The sequence below is a fragment of the Kogia breviceps genome, chromosome 2, assembly GCF_026419965.1.
Source record: "Kogia breviceps isolate mKogBre1 chromosome 2, mKogBre1 haplotype 1, whole genome shotgun sequence".
In the NCBI taxonomy this organism is placed as follows: Eukaryota; Metazoa; Chordata; class Mammalia; order Artiodactyla; family Physeteridae; genus Kogia; species Kogia breviceps.
This window is the reverse complement of record NC_081311.1, coordinates 112671742-112697270: the sequence shown is the minus strand read 5'-3', so window position 1 is coordinate 112697270 and position 25529 is coordinate 112671742. Positions and strand designations below refer to the sequence as shown.

General features: G+C 34.4%; 1 protein-coding gene across 7 annotated transcripts in view; it reads left to right on the top strand.

The window, feature by feature from the left end:
- Nucleotides 1-25529, top strand: part of LRP1B (LDL receptor related protein 1B) — a 1895525-nt gene that overhangs the window by 1201876 nt on the left and 668120 nt on the right. For all 7 annotated transcript variants that reach the window (XM_067025946.1, XM_067025948.1, XM_067025945.1 and 4 more), the window contains 4 exons: nt 14112-14309; nt 15822-16026; nt 24459-24623; nt 24912-25156. In XM_067025946.1, the coding sequence (XP_066882047.1) occupies nt 14112-14309; nt 15822-16026; nt 24459-24623; nt 24912-25156 (813 nt within the window). The remainder of the gene's footprint in view (nt 1-14111; nt 14310-15821; nt 16027-24458; nt 24624-24911; nt 25157-25529) is intronic.

Below are 25529 nucleotides of genomic sequence, written 5' to 3'. Positions count from 1 at the left end.
CCAACTGTATTTCTACTACTCTTGAAAACAACTCCTTGCTTTGGCTGGGTTCATCTTCTGATTGCCCATTTAAGACATTCTGCTGATTCTCTAGATCACATTCCACAGTAGGAGAAGCAAACAAAGGCTGTGGAATCTGAAATTTGAACTCTAATCCTATAAATGGCATTCATTATGTATGTGGCTGCAGGCACGTTACCTAAAACTCCTTGAGCCTTAGTTTTCTCACCTTTCAAATATCAATTCCCATTATAACAACGTGCTGTAAGAATAACATGAAGCACTTTTTGCTGTGCCCTATACCCATTAGGTGCTTAATGAATGGTGACTTCCCACTGTCTTCTCCAGATTCTTAATTTGAGTCACAGGACACTTACAGGTCCATGGATAGAATTGAAGGGGTCTATGAAGTTTGTTAGGGAAAATTTTACACCTTTATTTTCTTTAATCTCTCACTGAAGGTTAACATTTCTTTCAGTTGTGGATGTATACCACAGACCAGTTCTTAGCAGCGACTATGACTGTTTCCAATAGAAGTGATAGGCATGTTCATATCATGTTAAAGTTGTTGCTAATATCGCAAAATATCACTTATGTTCAGGCTTTGAAAACCACTGCTGCTTCAATAATGGGAGTCATTAGACCCACTGCTCAATCTTGTTATTGAATGCATTAATTTTAAAAAGTACATATATTACTCCATCAAAAATTGTTTTTTTTTGAATTTTGATAATTGTATTTGAATATATTTGATACTTTTTTCTATGTAAACTTTTCATTTTTTTTTTACTTTTTTCTTACAGTTTTTGTATTCTTTAAAAATTTCTGATTAGGAGTACCCAGGCTCCTAAAAACCCATACATCATAAACTTTTTTCATTTTGTTTCTTCTGCTTATATTGTACTTTCTCTCTTTATCTCAAAAACTCCTGGATATTTTTTAAAACCTACTAGGTCAAATCTTTCTTCTTTAATAGAGTCTTCTTCCAAATATTCTTGCTCTCCACTTATTTCTCCTTTCTATATCTAGAATTTGTCCAAGAAAATATGTGGTCACATTTTTAATTTGCTTTTTTTATTTCTATCTTCTTCCTTTGCTCTTTACTTCTCCAATAAAGTAATAAGCATCTTGAAGTCAGAAGTCAAGTTATAGATTTTTCTCTTGTGTTTTACATAATATCCAATAAAATAATATGCAATTAAAAACATGATTTTTTTTCAGGGAATGTTAAATTATTTTCTTATTTTATTTCAAATGTTGTCTTGTAGTTGTTTTCTCCAAGCTGTTAAAATTTGAGTCCTAGAGGCATAAGTTTCACAAACATTTATCTAACTCTCCTTCAAAATTCTTGCACAACGTAATTGGCATGAGAAGCTGGAAAAAAATAGCAGTTTGTTGTAATAAGAATAGCCATTTCATCTACATGTTTGGAGTAGGGAAATGATAGATCAAACTTTGACCTCAGATATATTTATAATCATGTTTTACATGAGAATTGGCTCTATGTCTGGTTTTTGGATACAGATGACAAAATGATTGACTTATTATAGTGGCTTTGTACTCTGTGAAATCAATCACAACTCAAGCTGAATATTAAAACAATTAGAATATTAGAACAATTCAACATTTGAATATAATTTACCAGGTGCAAAGATAATTCTTCTAATGGAATTGACCCCTTCTACCCTCAGCTTAGAAAGAAATTCTAATAGTACCATATCATTTCTCACTGTTAAGATTGCTGTATTTCACACCTGGCTTTGTTTATAATTTAACAGAGAAGCAAAAGTATATTTTACCTTTTAAAGTTAGTGCAGAGCTTTTCTTACATGGAAACTTTAACCTGCTGGTAATTTATACCTTCCTCAACATACAGTGTATTAAATACCATTATCAGCATTTATATTGTTACAGATAATAGAGGTTTTGTTAGGTATTAAAACTTTTTTTTTTTTTTTTTGCAGTACGCGGGCCTCTCACTGCTGTTGGCCTCTCCCGTTGCGGAGCACAGGCTCCGGACGCGCAGGCTCAGCGGCCATGGCTCACGGGCCCAGCCGCTCCGCGGCATGTGGGATCTTCCCAGACCGGGACATGAACCCGCGTCCCCTGCATTGGCAGGTGGACTCTCAACCACTGTGCCACCAGGGAAGCCCTAAAACTTATTTTTGATTTAAACCAATTTTCATACATAAAAAAATTTATTCGGTGTTTTATTCATATCATTTCTTTTTGAAAAACCCTACAGCAGATTCATAGTTCAATAAAAATGAATTGACTATTGATTATTGGACTTTAAAAGTGAAATTTCTTTTTTCTTGCTCTTCTTTTGTTCTTTTTTCCCATCGTTCTTAAGATGAGTGCTTCTTTTTAAAATGTCTTCTCTCTATTGAATGCAATATCTGTCCTTATTCTTCTTGACATTTTAAAAATAATAGGACTCTTTATGCCTCAAATTAGAAGCATGACTCACCCATTTTTTTCCTCCTGAATTTTCCTCTGTAATTGTCTCATAGTCTCTTATTTATTTCTAATCATCCCTTCCTAAATTCTTTACACTCTGCCATTGGCTGAATTGCTGAACTTACTCTATGTTCTCTGAGTTCACTTGTAACTATAATTTTTTTTTTTTTTTTTTTTTTTTTTTTTTTTTTTTTTTTTGTGGTACGCGGGCCTCTCACTGTTGTGGCCTCTCCCATTGCGGAGCACAGGCTCCGGATGCGCAGGCTCAGTGGCCAAGGCTCACGGGCCCAGCCGCTCCGCGGCACGTGGGATCTTCCTAGACCGGGGCACGAACCCATGTCCGCTGCATCGGCAGGCGGATTCTCAACCACTGCGCCACCAGGGAAGCCCCAAAATACTATTTTTATAATCTTTTTTTAATTTAATAAAAATAAATCTCACTTCTCTTGGGTACCTGGATACTTTATTTTATCAGTGCCTTACATGTTCCCTCTTTAATACATAATTTATTAATCACCTTTCTCTGAAGTATTTTCTTTTTACTTATGAAAACCCAGACTATTGCTACTGACTGCATTTCTTTTCTATCTCTGGTTTCTTTGCTGTTTGGTAGGTAGCCTACTTACAAATTTGCAGCATATTTCTAGTAACATTGGAAAGAACATTGTAGCATCTCCCTTTTATTTTCTTTTAGCCTGAATTAGGTAAGATTTACCCACCAATATATTTCTTTGTTCCTAATCGCTCGTTTTTTTAAAGGTTTTTTTATTTTTATTTTTATTTTTATTTTTTATTATTTTTTTTTTTTGTGGTATGCGGGCCTCTCACTGTTGTGGCCTCTCCCGTTGCGGGGCACAGGCTCCGGATGCGCAGGCCCAGCGGCCATGGCTCACGGGCCCAGCCGCTCCGCGGCATGTGGGATCTTCCCGACCGGGGCACGAACCCGTATCCCCTGCATTGGCAGGCGGATTCTCAACCACTGCGCCACCAGGGAAGCCCTAAAGGTTTTTTTATAACTGTATTTATTTTAAAACTTATATCTTTTTAAAGAAAGAGATCATGGATGTAAATACAAAACTACATAAACATAATGATCACCTAGCAGTACACTGTGCCTATCACCCATACTTTTTTATTTTTTGGAATCCCATTTACCTTATATTTTTTTATTGAGTTATAGTTGATTTGGAGCTCCATTTACTCCATTTTTTAATTTATTTAAACAAATTTTTTTTTATTGCACCCAAACTTTAATTCTAAAAAAAAAAGCATCTGTGCCACAGCACAGTCCAGGCATGTTGTAATGATGATGGCAGTCTTCCTTCTGGCCTATTTTTTATCATCCTCTTGTTTCTACAGTTTGTGAGAAGTAAAATATCAAAAAGTTGAAGGAATATAATATTTTTATTGAAAAGGGAGAGGGTAATCCAGATCTGGAAGATGAGAATTGATGAAAAGAGCTCAGACATATAGTAAAGAATAAAGTGATGTTAAGCAGATGGGCTACCTTGGGGAATAATGGAAGATAAAGGTGAAGAGATCAGGGCAGTGAAGCTGTGGTGGTTTACAATCTGGCCATCCATTCCTTTATTTATCTTAATAAAGTAAGAGTTTTACATATCAGTCTCCATCCATGATTTTAAAGTAACTCTTCATTATTTATGAAAAGAACCTCATATCCTCAGCCCGACATTAAGGGCTTTCTTCATTTTTGTTCATTTAGTCTCTCCAATCTGATGTTTCATTGTCTTCCACTGTGGGTTTCCACTCCACGCACATTATTTCTGGTTTCGTCATTAGTAATGACAATAAATGCATCATGGCCAAGAATGTAAAATACTTTCACATATATGACTTCATTTTACCATCTCCTTCATGTACGCTGCTCATTGCCATCTATGACTTTTCAGTATGACAGTATCTTCTACATTCTCTCTGGAAATCTGAATCCTATACTCTATTCAAAACTCTCACCTCTATGAATCGTTTCTTTCTTTTCTTTCTCTTTTTATTTTTATTTATTTTTTATTGAAGTGTGGTTGATTTACAATGTTGTGTTAGTTTCAGGTGCACAACCAAGTGATTTGGTTTTATATATGTATATATATGCCTTTCAGATTTGTTTCCCTTATAGGTTATTACAAAATATTAAGTATAGTTCACTGTGGTTATCTGTTTTATACAATAGTAGGTCCTTGTTGGTTATCTATTTTCTATATGGTAGTGTGTATATGTTAATCCCAAACTCCATATAAATAATTTCTTAAATTTAATTATAATATTACTGTTAGCTACCATTTATCAAGCATCTAAAATGTCATAGGTAATTTATTTATAACTCCTAAGAAGCCAATTAGATATTATTAATTCTCTGATTTTATACCTATGGAAACTGAGACAGAGAAGGTTACTTCGTTTGCCCAGAGCTTTGTGGTAAAGAGATGTTAGAGAAGAGCTTTTGCGCTTAATTCCTCCTGACTCCAAAGCAAGAGCTTTTACAAGCCATTCCAAAGATCCAGGCCATCTCTATGTACTGTGTGCTCTCAGATTCCCATGATGCCTTTGAACAGTCTGTTTTATAAGCTTATTTCTGTCCCTTACACCTAAGCTTTTTTCAGAGTGGAGGTTGCATTAAATTATTTTATAGTTCTTTTGAAATATATGAAAATTGTGAAATATATGAAATTTGGGTAATATTTCTCTAGAAAAAGTCTTATTTTTACCTATTTTCATATATTATTAAAGTATATATCTCACTCTATCTTTTTATTTTATATATTCTTAACTATTTCCTACTTTCATTCCTTCTGTTCATTTGTACATATATTGTATATATATATGTATATCTACCTGTATATGTATTGGTCCTGCCATAGGTTTATCTATACTTTATTAGTCTTTCAAACAAATGACTTTGGGTTTTTTTGATAATCTATTTTTCTCTATCTTATCAGTTGCTGTAGTTATTTTATTTTTTCTAATTCCTTTGCGTTCTTTTTATATTTTCTGAATTATTGAGTTTTAATAAGATGTTAATTTTTAATGGATGAATTCTCAACTTTATTCAACTAGCACAAATACACAGAGGAGGAAAACATTAAATTGTCAGAATGTTACATTGTCTTTCCTTATATAGATAGAAAAGTTTTCAGAGCTGAGGAAAGTTATACAGATTAATCTGAATGAGGTAAAAAATATATGATTTTTAGTTAACAGTGAACTAAAAATAGTATATGTACAGTTTTTTACTCTTTATAAAGTTCCACACTTATTACCATATTTCTTTTTTCTTATAACAGATAGATTGAGATATACACTTCAATGATTTATGGTATATTTAGAGAGCGATACAACCATTACTGCTATCTAATATTATTATATTTTAATCACACTCTCAACAAACGCCACAGGCATTAAAAGTCACTCCCCATCAACCCCTACCCCAGGCCTGACAACCACTAATTTATTTTCTGTCTCTACTTTATAAAAATGGAATCGTAGAGTATGTGGTCTTTTCTGACTGACTTCTTTCACTTGTCATAATGTTTTCAATGTTCAACCATGTTTTAGCATACATCAGTACTTTATTTCCTTTTATTGTAGAATAGAAATCTCTTGTATTGATATACCACATTTTGTTTATCCATTTATCGGTTGTTGGGCATTTGGATTGTTTCCAATTTTTGCTTATTATGAGTAATTCTGTGAATATTTATGTACAAGTTTTTGTGTGGACATGCATTTCATTTTTCTTGGGTGAAAACTAAGAATGGAATTGCTGGATCATATGGTAACTCAATATTTAACGTTTTCAGGAACTGCCAAACTGTTTTCCAGAGTGGCTACTTCATTTTAAAACCCCATCAGCAATGTACGAGGGCTTCAGTTTCTACACAATCAATTTCCATGAGTTTTTACTGTCCATCTTTTGTTTTTTATTATAGTCATCCTAGTGGGTGCAAAGTGTTATCTCATTGTGCTTGACTTTATTCCCTTATGACTAACACGTTGAGCATCTTTTCTTGTGCTTATTGGTCATTTGTGTATCTTCCTGGACAACATGCCTGTTCAAAACCTTTGCCCAGTTTTAAACTCGGTTATTTATCTTTTTAGTTTTGAGTCATAGTTGTCCTTTACATATTCTAGATACAAGTCCCTAATCAGATATGTGCTTTAGAAATATTTTGTCCCATTTTGTAGGTTGTTTTTTCACCTTTTCACTTTCTGGATATTGTCCTTTGAAGCTCAAAAGTTCTTTCTTTTTTTTTTTTTTTTTTTTTTTGGATGAAGTTCGCTTGTTATTTTTCTTTTGTTGCTTGTGTTTTACTGTCATAGCTGAGAAACCATTGCCTAATCTAAGGTCATTAAGATATACTCCTATGTATTCTTCTAATAGTTGTACAGTTTTAGCTCTTACATTTAGGTCTACACTACATTTTGAGTTAATTTTTATATATGATGTGAAGTTTCATCTTCTTTCTTTTGCATGTGGAAATCCAGCACAATTTCTTGAAAAGACTTTCTTTCCACATTGAACAATTACCTGGAAATTGGGCTTTTGGGGGAGCTCCAAAACCCATCTATCCCCTCTGGTGGTTTCTGGGCTGTCTGTGTCCAAGGCTGCCACAAAGCTGGGGAAAGGGAGACATGATTGGTGCATGTTTTTTTAAAAAATTAATTTATTTTTTTAATGTTTATTTTATATTGGAGCATAGTTGATTAACAATATTGTGTTAGTTTCTGGTGTATAGCAAAGTGATTCAATTATACATACACATGTGTTTATTCTTTGTCAAGTTCATTTCCCATTTAGGTTATTACAGAATATTGAACAGAGTTCCCTGTGCTATACAGTAGGTCCTTGTTGGTTATGTATTTTAAATATAGCAGTGTGTATAGGTCAATCCCAACCTCCCAGTCTATCCCTCCCCCAGCTCTTACCCTCTGGTAATTATAAGTTCATTCTCTAAGTCTGTGTGTCTGTTTCTGTTTTGTAAATAAGTTCATTTGTATCATTTTTTTTTTAGATTCTGCATGTAAACATATTATATGATATTTGTCTTTCTCTTTCTGACTTACTTCACTTCGTATGATAATCTCCAGGTCCATCCATGTTGCTGCAAATGGCAGTATTTCATTCCTTTTTTTTTTTTAAATAAATTTATTTATTTATTTTTGGCTGTGTTGGGTCTTCATTGCTGCATGTGGGCTTTCTCTGGTTGCAGCGAGTGAGGTCTACTCTTTGTTGCAGTGCATGGGCTTCTCAGTGCGGTGGCTTCTCTTGTTGCGGAGCACGGGCTCTAGGCACGTGGGCTTCAGTAGTTGTGGTGCACAGGCTCAGTAGTTGTTCGCAGGCTCTAGAGCACAGGCTCAGTAGTTGTGGCACATGGGCTTAGTTGCTTCGCTGCATGTGGGATCTTCCCAGACCAGGGCTCAAACCTGTGTACCCTGCATTGCCAGGTGGATTCTTAACCACTGCGCCACCAGGGAAACCCTATTTCATTCTTTTTAATGGTTGAGTAACTGGGATTGATGCATGTTAAAATGCTACAGAGTTTGCCGTTCTCAATGATATTCAGCATTTTTTCTTAATAAACACTCACTGGATTGTTACTAAAATTTGGTTAATTTCTAGAGTTTAGAAGAAAGATAATTTTGACCATTTTGCTAGTATTCTCATTGTTTTTATAGAGGAGAAGATTTTTGGAAGTCCTTACTCCACCATTCAGAACTTATTTTCTATATCATTAATTTTTAATTGTCTCATGGTTTTTAATCTACACATTTGATGCCATAATATCTCTATTTCTGAATTCCCTATTTGAGGTCCTGTTAGTCAAGGAATTGTTTAGTAATTATTTTTAGTTTGAAGCATATGAGGAGCTTAGCAGTCTTTATTGTTGATTTTTAGTTTCATTTCATTGTGCTCAGAGCATGTGTTCATTATTAGTTTGATTCTTTTTTTTTAACATCTTTATTTGAGTATAACTGTTTTACAATAGTGTGTTAGTTTCTCCTTTACAACAAAGTGAATCAGTTATACATATACATATGTTCCCATATCTCTTCCCTCTTGTGTCACCCTCCCTCCCACCCTCCCTTTCCCACCCCTCTAGGTGGTGACAAAGCACAGAGGTGAACTCCCTGTAATATGCGGCAGCTTCCCACTAGCTATCTAATTTACATTTGGTAATGTATATATGTCCCTGCCACTCTTTCACTTCGTCACAGCTTACCCTTCCCCCTCCCCATATCCTCAAGTCCATGCTCTAGTAAGTCTGTGTTTTATTCCCGTCCTACCACTAATCTCTTCATGACATTTTCTTTTCTTAGAGTCCATATATATGTGTTAGCATACGGTATTTGTTTTTCTCCTTCTGACTTACTTCACTCTGTATGACAGACTCCAGGTCTATCCACCTCATTACAAATAACTCAGTTTCATTTCTTTTTCTGGCTGAGTAATATTCCATTGTATATATGTGCCACATCTTCTTTATCCATTCATCTGTTGATGGGCACTTAGGTTGCTTCCATGTCCTGGCTATCGTAAATAGAGCTGCAATAAACATTTTGGTACATGACTCTTTTTGAATTATGGTTTTCTCAGGGTATATGCCCAGTAGTGGGATTGCTGGGTTGTATGGTAGTTCTATTTGTAGTTTTTTAAGGAACCTCCATACTGTTCTCCATAGTGGCTGTATCAATTTACTTTCCCACCAGCAGTGCAAGAGTGTTCCCTTTTCTCCACACCCTCTCCAGCATTTATTGTTTCTAGAGTTTTTGATGATGGCCAATCTGACCGGTGTGAGGTGATATCTCATTGTAGTTTTGATTTGCATTTCTCTAATGATTAATGATGTTGAGCATTCTTTCATGTGTTTGTTGGCATATTAGTTTGATTCTTTGCTATCTCTTGAGACTTACTTTGTGGACTAGAACATGATCATTTTGCTAAATGTTTCATATGTACTTAAAGAGAATATACCTTCTATTTTGATGGCACCAATTTCTATATATTTCCTGTGTATTGAGTTTTGTGTTTATTTTGTTGTTCTCATTACATTTGTTATAATTTTTTCTCTCAGTTTGAATGGGTTAAGGTTGAAACTCACACAGTATAATCATGGATTTATTAAGTTCTCCATTTAATTATGTCAAGTTTTGCTTTATATATTTTTTAATCTATTATTGGGCATATACTATTTTAAGAGTTATATTTTATCTGTCGAACTGTTCATATTATCATATAATAGTGAGCCTTTTTATTTCTATGAAAGCTGTTTGCTTTAAAGTTTCTTTTGGCTAATATTACTGTTAATTTATTAATAAGGCAATTAATATTTTATGACTATTCACAAATAACATTTTAGAACAAACACATCACCAAAATTGTTTATTTAAAACATCAAGACAGCTAGACCTATGCAGTTTTCATGATGGCCTTTTATTGTTAACAGAAGCAAGAGTAGAATCCAGGTCTTCTATTATAAAATTTCTTTCTACTCAGTTGTAACAGAGAAGGCAATAATTTTTGGTTCAAGATAATATACTTTCTCAAATAGAGCATGAAAGTAAGAGCAGTAAACGATCTCTTAAATATGAATTCTCCTGAAGGGAAAGCATGTTTTACAGTATTTGTTAATGCTGAATTACCTTGCGCAGCATATATGTCATGCCCAAACAATTCTGGTTTTATTTATGAGTATTTCTTAGAAGGTGATATGAAATTTCTTCTATTACTAGTTTAAAATTTCATTCAGAAAAATAATTAATTTATATAGTAAATATATGCAAATGCTTAAAAAAAAATGAACCTATGCAGAATAAAATAAAACTTAGTTTTCTTCCCACTGCTGAACTCATCACCAGTTCCCATGACAGAAGTAACAGCATTCCTTCATTAATCTTTTAGGATGTATTTTGTGATTTACCATCACATAGGTCTAGAAAAATCCTTTATTTTTTAACTTAAGTGTTAGCTTATCATGCACACGGTTCACATCTTGCTGTTTTCAACTTACAGAATATTGGAAATTATTCCACATCAGCACATGCATATTAATCACATTCATTTACGTGGCCTTATAATACTACACTCTGTGACTATCGTACATTATTTATGCAGCCATCTACTGATGAACATTAATGTTGCTTAATCTTTTGCTACCAGAAATAATATTGCAAAGGATTTCCATCCTCATCTGCAAATTTTCATATGTACAACTCTATCTTTACAAATGGACTTATTTGATCAAATAGTGTAATATATATAAAAACTTTGATGGAATATTGCACAGTGACTCTACTTAGGAGTTATACTTTCATTATCAATATACCAGAGTGCCTTTTGTCTACATTTTAATCAACAGTGTCTTATCAAATATTTTCATAGTTTTAAAATCCATTTATCATTTTATGACAGAAATTGAATACTTTTTAAAATTTCAAAGTTGTTTATATTTTCATTTCTTTGAATTTTCTTTTTAATACCCTTTGCCCTGTTATTCATGTGAGTATTTTTTCTTCGCAATTTGTAGGAGCTCATATGTATTAAATAATTTAATCCTTTATTATATTGCAGATATTTTACCCAGTTTGCCTTTTGTCTTTTGATATTTTTTACGTTGTTTTTTCTCCTACAATTTCTTCAGTAACATTAAGTGTCATTCTTTTCTTTAGGTCTTCTATGATTTGTATGAAACTCAGAAAGGCTTTCCTCATTCTGGCATACTAAAAATAAAATAACACATATTTATGTATGTAAGAAAAGTAGATACTTTTGAAGAAGCAGTCATTTTGTGATTTAAAAACTGTGTGTTTTTTAACATTATTCAATATAAGCTTCTCTAGCAAGTAGCTGCTGTACCTACAATTTACTACTTAACTAAGGGCAAACAAACTATAAGCCAAAGGAAGGGGAGGCTGTTCAGAGCTGTAATGTCCCTAGTTTCCGCATATGCTAAGAAATATCTGTTTTTGGTGTGTCATCATCCAACCTTTTCTCTTACCAGTATCTCTTTTTCTTATTCCTTTGAGCAATTTCTGGAACTTAATATAATAATTACTAAATATTTATTAAGATATTATTAAGTATTCACGCTTTTAATTGTTAATTATCCTGATAACTTAGTATGTTATACACTTTATAAGTTAAAATATTGAGGATCAGAGGGTCTGAGTAAATTTCTCAAATTTATACAGCTAGTTGCTAGCAGAGCTCTATCTTAAACCCACAATTTCTGACTCCAAGTCTGTTACTTGCTGACTACATCACAGTTACCGCTACATTTGTGTTTACTGTGATGATTTTAAGCTTATAAAGCAAATTTGCATACATCATCTAATTGGATTCTGATAGCAACCGTTTAAGTTAGATTGAAAGGTGGTTATTGTTAACCTCATTTTACAGGCAAGGACATTTAATTCCTGAAAAGATAAAGAATGTTTCTAAGCTAATAGTTGTTTCATAGCCAGAGCAGGTAATCAAATAAGGATTGCTGATCCAAAATTAGATATTATTTCTTTTAAACAACTGTGCATCTAACACAACCTTATTTTTTTTTTTTTTTACTTTAAAAACTCTAAATTTTGGATTTTAAATTTTATGAATATTTGTTCTATTGGGAGCTTTCTGGAACTGGTTATTTTGTACATGTTTGGTACAAACATGTACATGTTTGGTATCTTGAATCAGTTAGCTATTACCACAGTAATGTTGTGCAATAAACACCACAATACTATGCAATAAATAGCCATAATACCTAAATGATATTAGGTATTATATCAACAATATACATAATGTGTGCTCACAAATTCTCAGAATTTCTGGGCAGTTCTTATGGTTGTGGCTAGGCTTGTTATACTATGTGATCAGCTGAAGGGCAAGTAGATAACTCTGCTGATTGTGGCGTGGCAGCATCTCTCCCATACTAGCTGTCAGATGGTCTCTTAGGATGGATTCAACTCTTCTGCACATTTAATCACTCAAAACACATTTATTTAATGTGCTGGGCAGAGCTCCCTAAAGTAGATTCACCTCCAGTGAAAAAAAGTGGCAGGTGACTTCCTTCCACCAAGGGCAGCCAGCACCTTCTAATCTAAGACCTGGTATGTTCTATGTATTCCCTGGTGCTAGGTGTTAGGGACAGTATAATGAGCAAGACAGATGAGATCCCTGTTTAAGAGACTTTATAATCCAGTGAGGAAGATCAATGGCGAACAAGGAAATATTGATTTTAAAGTGTACCTCAAAAAAAAAAAATAGGCTATGATGATATAGAATAATGGAGGTGTGCTTTTATTAGATAACTGATCAGGAAAGACCTCTCTGAGGAAATAAGATTAATAAGAACAGTAAACCTGGTTGCAATTGACAAAATCCCAGTTCAAATAAAGTTGAATAGAGTTAAGTGCATTGTCTCATATACTGTAAGTATGAGACGTGTATAGGGGATTTGAAGGAAGGAGCTAGTCTTAGGGGTAGTTGGAACTATGGATTTAAATGTCCTTAGGACATCATGGTCTCTCCCCTGGTCATCACTGCTTCTGTTTCTGAGGCTTTTCTTCTCTTCTCCTACGATACCACGAGTAGACTTACACAAACTACAAGGACATGAACTGACAACACTAGGCTGGGAAATCTGTGACCATAGAAGAAAAGAGACTCTTTCCCCTCAGCTTGAAAACTTCTCTGGAATTTTAGAAACCCATCTTCCTGACTTAGATCTCACATCCATCTCTTTGGCCTGGGATAATTATAACAGCTCACATTCACAGACATGTATAGACTTGGGATAAGAAAACCAATTTCCCTAAAGAAAAGCACAAAAGGGTGGCACTAACATGGAAACAGGAGAAATCTTTGTGAGCCTGGATCCCTCCCTCAAAATGTATATTCATCAAGTGAATTCATGTCTAACCCATATTAGTATGTCCAATGGTAATCGGTATAGGACTTAATACATTTTCAAAACAGTAACATAATTTTTGTAACTTTTGGGTATTAAAAATTCTTTCTTTTAGGTACAAAAATATAAAACTTTAATCTCATGTTTGTTTTCAAAGCTTCTACTGTTTCTCCCTACTCGGGCCTGGTCCAGGCTTAAAATCTAGTGGGGGAAGAGTTGTAGACATGATCTTCTTGGGTTGTGGAGAGAGCCACCATCTTCCCTCATGGAGCGTATTCACTAATTATCAGCCCAATAATTGTTTTTTGTTGAATCTCTCTCCTTTGTGGATCTAGAGTCATGTGATGGGCTAAGAGTGGCAGTGTTAGTTTTATTCACCTCTTAGCAGTTCCTATGGTGATGTTTCTGAAGTTTAGATTGTCAGCTGAAACTACATTAAAACAGAAAGTCTTACATTTTGTCTTGGAATTGCAACAATTCTTGTATTTTAAAATCAGAATCAGGTGTATAAAAATTCAAAGAATAAAAACACATTTATATGTTATTTTAATAAATACAAATAAACCTAAGTTTTTCAAGTTTCTTTTACATTTTAGATTAAAAGAAATTGTTCCTTTAGTGACAGAAAATTACATAATAAATTATACTTTTAAATAAATGGATTTTTACCTCAAGCACTTTATTCCACTTACTAAGCCTGTAAATATTTTCATAAGCCTATTAAAATAAATTTATTTTCAGATCCTTTTGAAGCATTCATCATCTTTTCTATTCGCCATGAGATCAGAAGGATTGATCTTCATAAAAGAGACTATAGTTTACTTGTTCCTGGATTGAGAAACACAATAGCACTTGATTTTCACTTCAATCAAAGTTTACTTTATTGGACAGATGTTGTAGAAGACAGAATATACCGGGGCAAGCTTTCTGAAAGTGGAGGTACATCTATTACAATGTTGACTTAATGTTCAGATTGATTTCTAACTGAAAATTCCAGAGAAGTATGCTGTAATCAGAAGGAATTTTGATTCATCTTTGGCCTTTGGTTCTTCATCTTCTCCCTTATATGTGTAAAACCAGGGATGTGAAGTATGTGCGTGAAGATAGGGGAGGGAAGTGGTGAAGACCTGTACTGTTCACACCATTTTCAAGTTGTGAACTTTTTCATGTATATTCGGTGAAGAAATTTATTTACAAGAAAAAAAAGTACTGTCTCCTACATACTAGTAGTCATATTTTTGTCAGTTAACATAGCTTATTTTTTATTTGGTTTTCACCTTTCAGCATAATTCAAAGAAATAATGAATTGTTACCAAGATTACAAATATGAGCTAAATGTTTCTTTTTCCATGATTTGACATCTCTTTTCTCCAATCTAGGCCGTTCTTTAGTAGCAAGGCCTTGAGATAAATATATGTAATAATTCTCTTGAAAATTTTAGATCTCTGTAACATTCCAAAGCCCAGGTATTTCTATCACCATCTAAATTCCTCCTTAAATCACCTATACAATTTTGAAAAAATATAGTATTTGAACACACTATATAATTATGATCTGTGAGTTTGTGTCCTGTGTCATATTGCAAGGTACTGACTTCAAATGATGGATTTAGATCCATGACTTTAGATGGTTAACTGTTCAAAAAAACCACACTATTAAAAAGTCTAACAAAAGCACTGGCAATGTCATAAATTATAAGGAGCTATACTATTAGAAAAAGGATTGTTTTTAAAATATATATATATTTAATTCCAAAATAAATTAAGGAATGGATAAATAAGAATAGTGCTAGGTATTACCAAATTGCTTATTTTTATTTAGACCACACTACTGCCTTCTTCTCTTATTTGCAAACATGTTATATCCTGCAAGTCTTATGGCTTGCAGGACATAACATGCAAGCCATAAAACTTGGCTTATGGTGTGGAAGTGGGTGATTTGGGGCTTTTGTTAAGGTTAAATGCAGCAAGAGTGATCTTATCAGGCATGCTTCAAAAAAAGAGTGGGTGCGGGCTAGCTATGATGCATGTTACCCCAGGTGGACTTTTTCTTTTTATTCTACCCCTGAAGATCAACGTTTGAATTAAATTGCACCAATTTTAACCAGCACATCATTATTATTTGCAAAATCCCTTGTTCTGACTAAAAAGTCAGAAGTACGAAATAAATTTTTTGCAACCTAAACATTGTTATTAGCCTCAGAGTTGTTTAAAAATTCTGTTATACTGTCACTGAAAGGATTTAAGAGATTAAAAAACTCTGCTGGGAAAGATCAGTGATTCTAAATTTGAGACCTTCTTAGTTTCCTCTGTGCCAGGTAACACTTTTGCACTATATCTCTCAAGGTTAATATAATGTTAAGTACTTCATACTGCTAATAAGTAGGCCTTTTCCTTTGTGCTTAACAGGTTCCTTGAATGGGTGCAAGTGTTGGCTTCTCTTTTTTTGTAGGTGTCAGTGCCATTGAAGTGGTTGTGGAGCATGGCCTGGCTACCCCAGAAGGATTAACAGTTGACTGGATAGCAGGCAACATATACTGGATAGACAGCAATCTGGACCAAATCGAAGTGGCCAAACTAGATGGTTCCTTAAGAACTACACTCATAGCAGGAGCTATGGAACACCCCAGGGCCATCGCTTTGGACCCAAGATACGGGTAAAGAAGTTTGCCTTTCACAGATTCACTTTGGCATAAAAAATAATCTTTCAAATTAATACTGAATTCAATTATCTCATAAAATATGAGTCATAGTGCTTATTTTGTGTGTGTAAATATGTGTGTTTATATACCTGTGCATAGTTGTGTATATGTGTGTGTGTTTATATGTACATATACAATTATATACATACATAATTGTGTGTGTGTACATATATCTATATCTATAGCTAATATATATAGCTATAGATATAGATATATCTCAACCAGTTTTAGTTTGTTACCATGAATTTTGTTATAGGATTGCTTACATAGGTACTTTTAGAGGATAGAACTTTTTTTTCCTAAATATGGGCATTAGGCCCTTTTGGAAGCTATTGTAACTCTGTTTTGAAGCAGTAACTTAATGAATTTCTTTTTGACGTGCCAAAGAGATGCTGTAATTGTTTCTAAGGGTTGCAAACCACAGTCTTAAGTCCAAACAGTCACCGATGTTAACCACCTCACCCTATATCTGTATTGATATTTGTATATACTTGGAGTTAGTTTGAAAGAATATTAGAATAAGCTAGAAAGAGTCCAGTATTGAGATGCTAACTACTGGGATGTTTGAAGGACAAGATACATGATTCTGGAAAACAAGGTCAAATGTATAATTCAGGTTATTGCCCCCAGTGTTTCCCTGTGTTCCTTTGTGAAAGAGCAGAAGAGAGACAGTGGATTGGGAGCTAGAAAACAAGGGTTCCAGCACTGCTCAGTCATTTATCCTCTGGGAAATCTACTCAAGTGTATTGTCTTCCCTTAGATTTCAGTTTTCTCTTTTGTAAATCAGGGATAATAATTTCTTTATAACTAGGTTGTTTTGAGGAGCTGGGAAAATGTGGAAGATAATATATAACTCATCTACATGGGAATGCTTTGCTCTTGCTGTTAATTGTTTATTTCTTTGGTAATGATTTTGTTAATCCAAAATCATTGTCAGGTAGAAAGGAAATTTTATTTTGGCTCTGTACCTTTAAGTAATACAAAGTCTAGGGAGGACCAAGATGAGGGGGGAATCAGCCAGGAGGGACTTCAATGAGATGAAGAAGAGAGAAAAGGGAGCCTTGTGTTTAAGTCAGCTTCCTGGCCCACACTCTCTGCTTTGTGCCCTGGTTTATACCCAAGACCCAGAAATCAATAGATTGGGAAGTCTGTTTGTTTTCCTTTTCCTCAATTCAGATACAGAAATGAAAGGGACAAGGCAGCTTGTCTAGACCAAAGCTTCAAACTGGCAACTCTCATTGGTGTGTGTGCTCTACCTTCCACAGAGTTTGACATTTATTTGAATTAGTTGCCAAAATTTAAAATATTGAAAGATTTTGCATACAACTCTGGATTTCTGGCTTCTTTCAAAAAAGTAGGGAGATCTGGCCACAATCAACAGAGGGGCAATTGTATCTTTTTTTTTAACATCTTTATTGGAGTATAATTGCTTTACAATGGTGTGTTAGTTTCTGCTTTATAACAAAGTGAATCAGCTATACATATACATACATCCCCATATCCCCTCCCTCTTGCATCTCCCTCCCACCTTCCCTATCCCACCCTTCTAGGTGGTTACAAATCACTGAACTGATCTCCCTGTGCTATGTGGCTGCTTCCCACTAGCTATCTATTTTACATTTGGTAGTGTATATAAATCCATGCCACTATGGAGAATAGTATGGAGGTTCCTTAAAAAACTAAAAATAGAATTACCATATGACCCAGCAATCCCACTACTGGGCATATACCCTGAGAAAACCATAATTCAAAGGACCCATGCACCCCAATGTTCATAGCAGCACTATTTACAATAGCCAGAACATGGAAGCAACCTAAGTGTCCATCAACAGATGAATGGAAAAGAAGATGTGGCACATATATACAATGGGATATGACTCAGCCATAAAAAGAAATGAAATTGAGTTATTTGTAGTGAGGTGGATGGACCTAGAGACTGTCATACATAATGAAGTAAGGCAGTTGTATCTTTTAGCCTGGAGATGTGTCCTCCAGTTTACATGGTTTATGCTTTGCCCATTTCACTCACTACCTCCTGTAATAACAGTTCACTAGGAAGAGGTCATGTGTGTCTAATGAGAAATTCCCTTTTTCAAACAGACTCTCCCTGAGGTTACGAGTAGATTGCCAATCTTGACCCTTTACTTCCCACAGAGGTCCATCATCAACAGAGGTTTTTAACCCTCAGTGTAACAGCTACTGGTGTGAACTTTTCACCTATTAGAGCTATCTATGTTGTACCAGCACCTTATCTGCATGAGAAACTTTCTGTATAAGGGAAAGTGGTATTTTTGGAGAAAGTTGTAATTTTAGCAAGTATACCAACATGGTAGGAGAACTGCTTCCCCAAAAAACAAATGGGGGCTTCCCTGGTGGCGCAGTGGTTGAGAGTCCGCGCGGATGCAGGGGGCGCGGGTTCGTGCCCCGGTTCGGGAGGATCCCGCGTGCCGTGGAGCGGCTGGGCCCGTGAGCCATGGCCGCTGAGCCTGCGCGTCCGGAGCCTGTGCTCCGCAACGGGAGAGACCACAACAGTGAGAGGCCTGCATACTACCAAAAAAAAAAAAAAAAAAAAAAAAAAAAAAAAAAAAAAAAAAACAAATGGCACACAGAGAGAAAAAAACAAATAAATAAAACAGGTGTATAAAAATTTTGAAAATAGTCTGATCAAGCAAAGCAGTAGATCTGGGAATTGAAGCTTCTTTTCCTATAGCTTGGAACTGACAATGCTTAGAATAAACTTATTTATCTCAGCTTGTTTGGGGAATAGCCAACCTGAGAAGAGAAAAAGAAAACAGAAATGCAAAAGACACACAACCCACAAATGCTATTTAAATGAAAATATCAGGCACTATTTCAGTGATATAAGGGGATTTCCAGAAGTAAAATATTCTCTAAGAGTTGAAAGTTAGTATAGAAAGCTAGTCTCTGAGGAGGGAAAATTTGATAATGCTCTGAGAAAGTTGATGTCCTCCATTGCTACTACAAAATTGTGAGGCTGATTAAGATAATTACATTGGTAATAATTTTATTTAATGAGTAAAGAAATAACACCTGTAAAATTGTTTCTGGTGTAAATGACCACAGTTCAAATGGCAGTACCAATTCACTAACTCTAGGAATAAATTAAAAATTTGACAGGTTTGGGTATCATATGATATGATAGAATTTTTATTATTAAAAATTATTTTATAAAGGATTGATATGGTTAAATATGTGGTTCATGTAAACACCTTTACAGCCCAGTTGTAAATTTAAAGTTAAAATATAGCAATTAAATTTAAAAAATGTAGTGCAAATATTAAAATTTATTTTCAGGTTTATTGGATATTTTGGTGAAAAGTTCATAGACATTTTTAAACATTGGACCTTTCATAAAGTAGGCTGAGAGACTAGTAAAAATAAGTATTCCCCTATTTCTCACATTATTGATGAAATAGGTAAGAAAGCTGTGAATCAAAATTATAGGAGCTCCAAAGACATTTAAACTTTTTTTGAAAATTTTTATTTTAGGATAAACCCACTGGATAATTTTTTGAGAAATGTAGTTTGTGTAAATGCTATCACCTTTCCTACTAGATCATAAGCTTTCTGATGGCAGAGTTGCTTCCATGTCTATGAAATCCTTCACTGCCCTTAATATATATAATTGTGCTCAGTAAGTGCTTGTTCAGTAAATTAATGTATATGAGTAGACCTTTAATTTACCTGAAACTTACCGGAACTCAAGGATACACCTTAAAGAGTGAAGTATACAGTAAAATATGCTAATGGGCAATACTATCATCTTTGACAATAATGAATAAAAGAAAAAGTTTGCAACCAGCCACTTCGTTCCCTCAGCACAGCTGAGAAAAAAAGCAAGCTATAACATTAAACCCATAAAACATGTTTATATCACATGATCTTCTGAAGCAGTCAAGGTCTTTGTGACCTTTTTTTACAAATCTCAAAAAAGAAATGTTTTAATCAGTACTTTGCTTCCTCAACATAGAATCCACAGACCTTCATTTTACATTTTAAGACATGTTTGCTATCATGTCACATTCCTTCAGTATTCTGGTTTTTGACCCAGTGTCCCAAGTGACAAGTTATTCCAAGATGCTAAATTGGGAATCTTAGGGAGGAGCTATTTTTCTTTCATTCCATTTTAAAGGAATACACTTATTGCTGAGGTGACCTGAAAGAGTACATGAGTCTCCTCTAAACATCAAGCTTATTATTAGGGAGTAACAAGCACCAGGGAGTTCAGAATCTACAGGGTACTCACTTCAGTTCTTGAACTTTCATTGCCTTTATGCTCCTGTAACTGCATGGTGTCTTCCTGCTTCTTTGCTGGTATTTAGTTTTCATTTATCATAATAAATGGACTCTGCTATAACCATTGCAGTTGGTTGAAGCAGATATAGTAATTGTGAAGATTAGTGAGACATCTAATACAATTTTAATTTTATCTGGGAACATTTCTAAATGAAACTAATAACATTGTTGGTTTCACCTTGACCTGATAGATTATAATAGCTCTTTCATGCCCATAATGGTACAAGTTGTTCATGGTCCATTTACCCAATTTAATCCTGATACAGACTAACCTGTGAATGCAGGAACTATAGAATCAGTAGACTGTAGCCTCTTTTTTAAAAGCAATCATGGTTGAACATTTCCATATGTCCTGTAAGAAGGGATATTCATTCTTTGTATACTTGAAGAAATAATGCAGTCATTGAAATGCTAATACATTTTAAACATATAAAGAAAGTAATAAGGGAAAAATGATTCTTTTAAAATATCACATTGTGAAGTGTACAAAAGAGTGCCTAGAATTTTATGAAACAATGATCCTTGAAATCAACTTTGAAAATTGATTGTTAACTGACTATTGTCAAGGTTAAGAACATTTTTAGAGGAACTAATTCTAGAACATGTATTTTATAAAAAGTGTTGGAAATTTCCCGCCTAAATTAATGAAAGATAGGACTCTAGTGACCACTGCAGAAGAAACAGCTTAATGCTGCTATGTTTAGTGAAGAAATGAAGGGACCACCTATTTTATAATTCCCCAGAGTGTCCCAAGACATACATTTTTGTCCACTAGAAACATGCATTTGAAAGTCTGCAGTGTCTGTTTCTGGTAAACCTACATATAGAGAATGCAGAATTGCAGGGTTACTTATATGCATGTTGGGAATTGCTGCAACCACATAAGGCAGAAGAAGGTAGAAAGTTAAAAGAGAGACACCAATTCTCTATTTGTTATACAGGCAAAAGACAGTGTTTCAGAAGTCTTTGGGTCATCAGTCCAGAGTGTGGAGTACAGTTTTCTCTAGATCTAGTGGGATCTTATCCAGAGATACTCAGACTACCTATGACTCTCAAATTCACTGTGTTTGTTTTCAGGGATTATTTTTCCTAATCTTCTTCAAACTTGCAAATCTCTCTACTTTACCTTGTTTGTCAAGATATCATCATAAATTTAATTGATGCTAGGTTGGTCTTGTTTCTTCAAATAATCTTAATTTTTTAATGCTATGTTTAAAGGGAAGCTGATAAGTAACCTGGTGTCAGTGAAAAGTTGTGTGCATCCAAAATTAAATTTGAAGTGAGACACATAATTCATTTCATATTCATCGTTTTCAAGAAAGGCATTCAACTGCTTAACCAAATAGCCTACCAGCTTTATATTAATTAACCTTTGCTTTATTTTTTATTTAATTAGCAACAGATTACATATGTGAAAACTTATAAGCAATATATAGTACTGATATTTCCAGATAATTAGCACTTTCTCATACAAAACAATCCTATTCTTAAACTTTAGTCTTTTCAGAAAAATATTCCCAACAATAAGATTTTATAAACGTTCTCTGGTACATTAAAAAAAATTATCTATTTACTTAATTTGGGGCTAGTTACACTTTTAAACTTTTATTTTAGAATTTTTTTTTTTTTTTTTTTTTTTTTTTTTTTTTTGCGTTACGCGGGCCTCTCACTGTTGTGGCCTCTCCCGTTGCGGAGCGCAGGCTCGGCGGCCATGGCTCACGGGCCCAGCCGCTCCGCCGCATGTGGGATCTTCCCGGACCGGGGCACGAACCCGCGTCCCCTGCATCGGCAGGCGGACTCTCAACCACTGCGCCACCAGGGAAGCCCTATTTTAGAAATTTTTAAACACACAAAATAAAAGGAATTGTAAAATAAATTCCCTCGTATCTATAACCCAGCTTCAACAATTATCAATACATTGTCCTCTGATATACTAATGTTCATCTTTATCCTTCCCCAACAGTTTATGTAACTTATTCAAATATTTGGTGGTTAAACAATGAATGATTTAGATATTGTTTTTGTGGATATACTCCCACCACCAGAGCTATGCAAACTCCTAAAGATGCTAATGAAACAAAAACTTTTTTAAAAAATATAAACTCATTTTTTAAGAGATATTCTGTGAGATAAACCTATTCTATGAACTACTTCTCTGTATTTTTTTCTCATGGCTTTGACTCATGCTTACTTTATAAAACTAATCTACCTTCACATACATGCTGTTGTAACATTTAAACATTGACATTAGTATTAATTCTCATTCTTTCTCTCCCTCTGTGTCTGACTCTCTCTCTCTCTCCATTTCTTTAATAGTTTGGAATGACTTTGAATTTTGCCTTTAAAATAATATTCTCTCTGAATATGTGTGTGGATGCTTGTGTAAACACAAATGTTTCTATGTGCTAGCCGTTCTGTGTGCTAAATTGTTTACATCCATTACCTCATCAAATACTCCGATCAGTGGTACTATTAGAGTTTTTATTTAGAGATGAGCAAACAGAGCCTGAGATTAAGTACGCTGGAATCAGTGACAGATCAAAAATTTGATTGCAAGCTTGTCTTATGCAAAAACCTATGCATGGCCACCATTCAACGCTGACACAATTATTTAATGACATTTTTTGAAGGTCTAGTACTTAAGTTGTATGGGAACCTACTCATCAAGAAGGTCAATATCTTCTTGACCACACATGCCTTTAGCAAACGTACTTACTGAATTTATTCTATAATGTTTTGTATTGTCTTCCAATCATTTCATATTTGTAATTCCCATATCCTATAAGAGATTATATACCTCTCAAAAATTGAAGTCATGATGAACACTTAGTTTACATCACTCCACATTTCCTTAAATGGATATAATAAATTTTTTAAAAGAGAAGAAAGTTTGAATTGCATTTTGAATTTTGTTCCAGAGGATTGTTTCATTTTTCCAAGATATCCACCAAATTCATATACCTAAGGATCATTTATAGTAATGGAAGAATTGCAGAATAGCAAGGCTATATACAATTACAATGAAAACAAATTTATTTTTACCAGTAACTTCACCACTTCTGAGCAAAATGTTATCAGAACTGATAATAGGAAAATTTGTTGCACTGTCACTGTCTCTCCAGTTCTTTGCATTTTCCCTCCCCAAATCTCCATGCTGTCCATTGGGTTGGTTCTACTGCCAAGATAGAGAAGGCAACTACCATTTATTGATTACCAACCATGTTCCTACTCCAGTACCAGATGCTTTCCCTTTGTTATTTTATTTAGTGACATGATATTAAAGAGTTAGATGTTAAAAGCATGAGAACAGAAGTTAAGCTATCCAGTTTCCCAATTCCATCTGCCACTTGCTGGCCATATAACCTGGTCAACTAATATAACTTCTCTCAGCTTGTTTTCTCATCTGTAAAACATGGATAACTTTAGCCATGGCCTCATGGTAGATTAAATGAGATAATCTATATAAAGCTCTGAAAATAGTATTTAACATACAGTAAGCACTCAAACATTAGCTAGTTGTAATAATTGTGGAATTGTTGTGTAACTATATTATAATACTATAGAAACATGCATCAGCAGTTTAGGCCACAGTCAATGAAACATAAACTATCTATTACCTAATAGCCTTAGAAATCAAATGCACAACATGAAACACTGACCTTATTTCTGTTCCTCAGTCACCCACTTTTTCCCCCATTAGGGCTCTTGTATCTGCTGTTTATTTTTCATGTCCTGCTCTTTATACTGCTCTCCTCATCTCTCAGATTAAGTGTAAATATTACCTCCTCAAAGTGCTTTCTTTTCCTGATTACCTTCTCTAAGTAGATCATGCACCTGCTATTCTCTCTCATAACAAAATTATTCTTGAACATATTTCAGCTGCTGTAATTTTATATTCGTGTGTTTATTTAGTCTGTCTCCCCCACTGGACTATAAGCCCTGTGAGGGTAAATAATGCATCTGTTTCTCTTGTGATTGTTTACCTAGACAGTGCCTAGCATGTCATAGGCACTCAGTAAATATTTGTGAAATGAATGACTGAAACAAGAGCATTCTTTCCCTTTCTTCAGAATTCTTTTCTGGACAGATTGGGATGCCAACTTTCCTCGCATTGAATCTGCCTCCATGAGTGGTGCTGGGAGAAAAACCATCTACAAAGACATGAAAACAGGGGCTTGGCCTAATGGACTCACTGTGGACCACTTTGAAAAAAGGATAGTTTGGACAGATGCCAGGTTTAGAAAATGATTTTTTCTTTATTTTCTGTTACCTTCCTCAGATAATATTTAAGAAATAAAAATTGTTCTCATGTGCACATATCATGTATACACACATTGACATCAGTGGTGATTTTTGTTTGTTTTCATTATGATGGCTTTTTTTTAATGTTTCTACAAATCAGATACAGGCCCATAAAATATTCTTTATACAAATTTTTTGTCATTTATCTAAATAGTATAAGCACATCACTGGACTATCTGAATGCGTTTTGATATACTACTGATGCATTTCCTTTTCTGTAGGTCAGATGCCATTTATTCAGCCCTCTATGATGGAACAGGCATGATAGAAATCATCCGAGGTCATGAATACCTTTCTCATCCCTTCGCTGTGTCTCTGTATGGGAGTGATGTCTATTGGACAGACTGGAGGACCAACACATTGTCAAAAGCCAACAAGTGGACAGGGCAGAATGTCAGTGTGATTCAGAAAACTAGTGCACAGCCATTTGACCTTCAGATATACCATCCCAGTCGTCAGCCAGAGGGTAAGTGCTTGTTTTGAATTAATCACCAGAAATATTTTTACCTTAATCATTTAATATTCAAACTGTAAAATAACTTTTGTAAGTTGACAGTTATTAATATTTTATGTATTGTATGATGGAAGTGGTGCCAGCCTTTATTTTCATTAGCTCAGGATTTTTTTCTTTGCTTTTTATTTTTTTTACACACAAATAGAGCAATCTTAGAAATTAAGTGTTTTAACCCAAGTCCCCCAATTTTTAGTCACTGCTATTGCATCAGTAAAAGATACTGTGGGAAGCTGTGGAATGTCTTCAGATTTGGAGTCTATTACCTAAATATGATCAGTAAATTAAAGGAAGACACCAAGGACACATTTATGTTGGCCCCCAAATG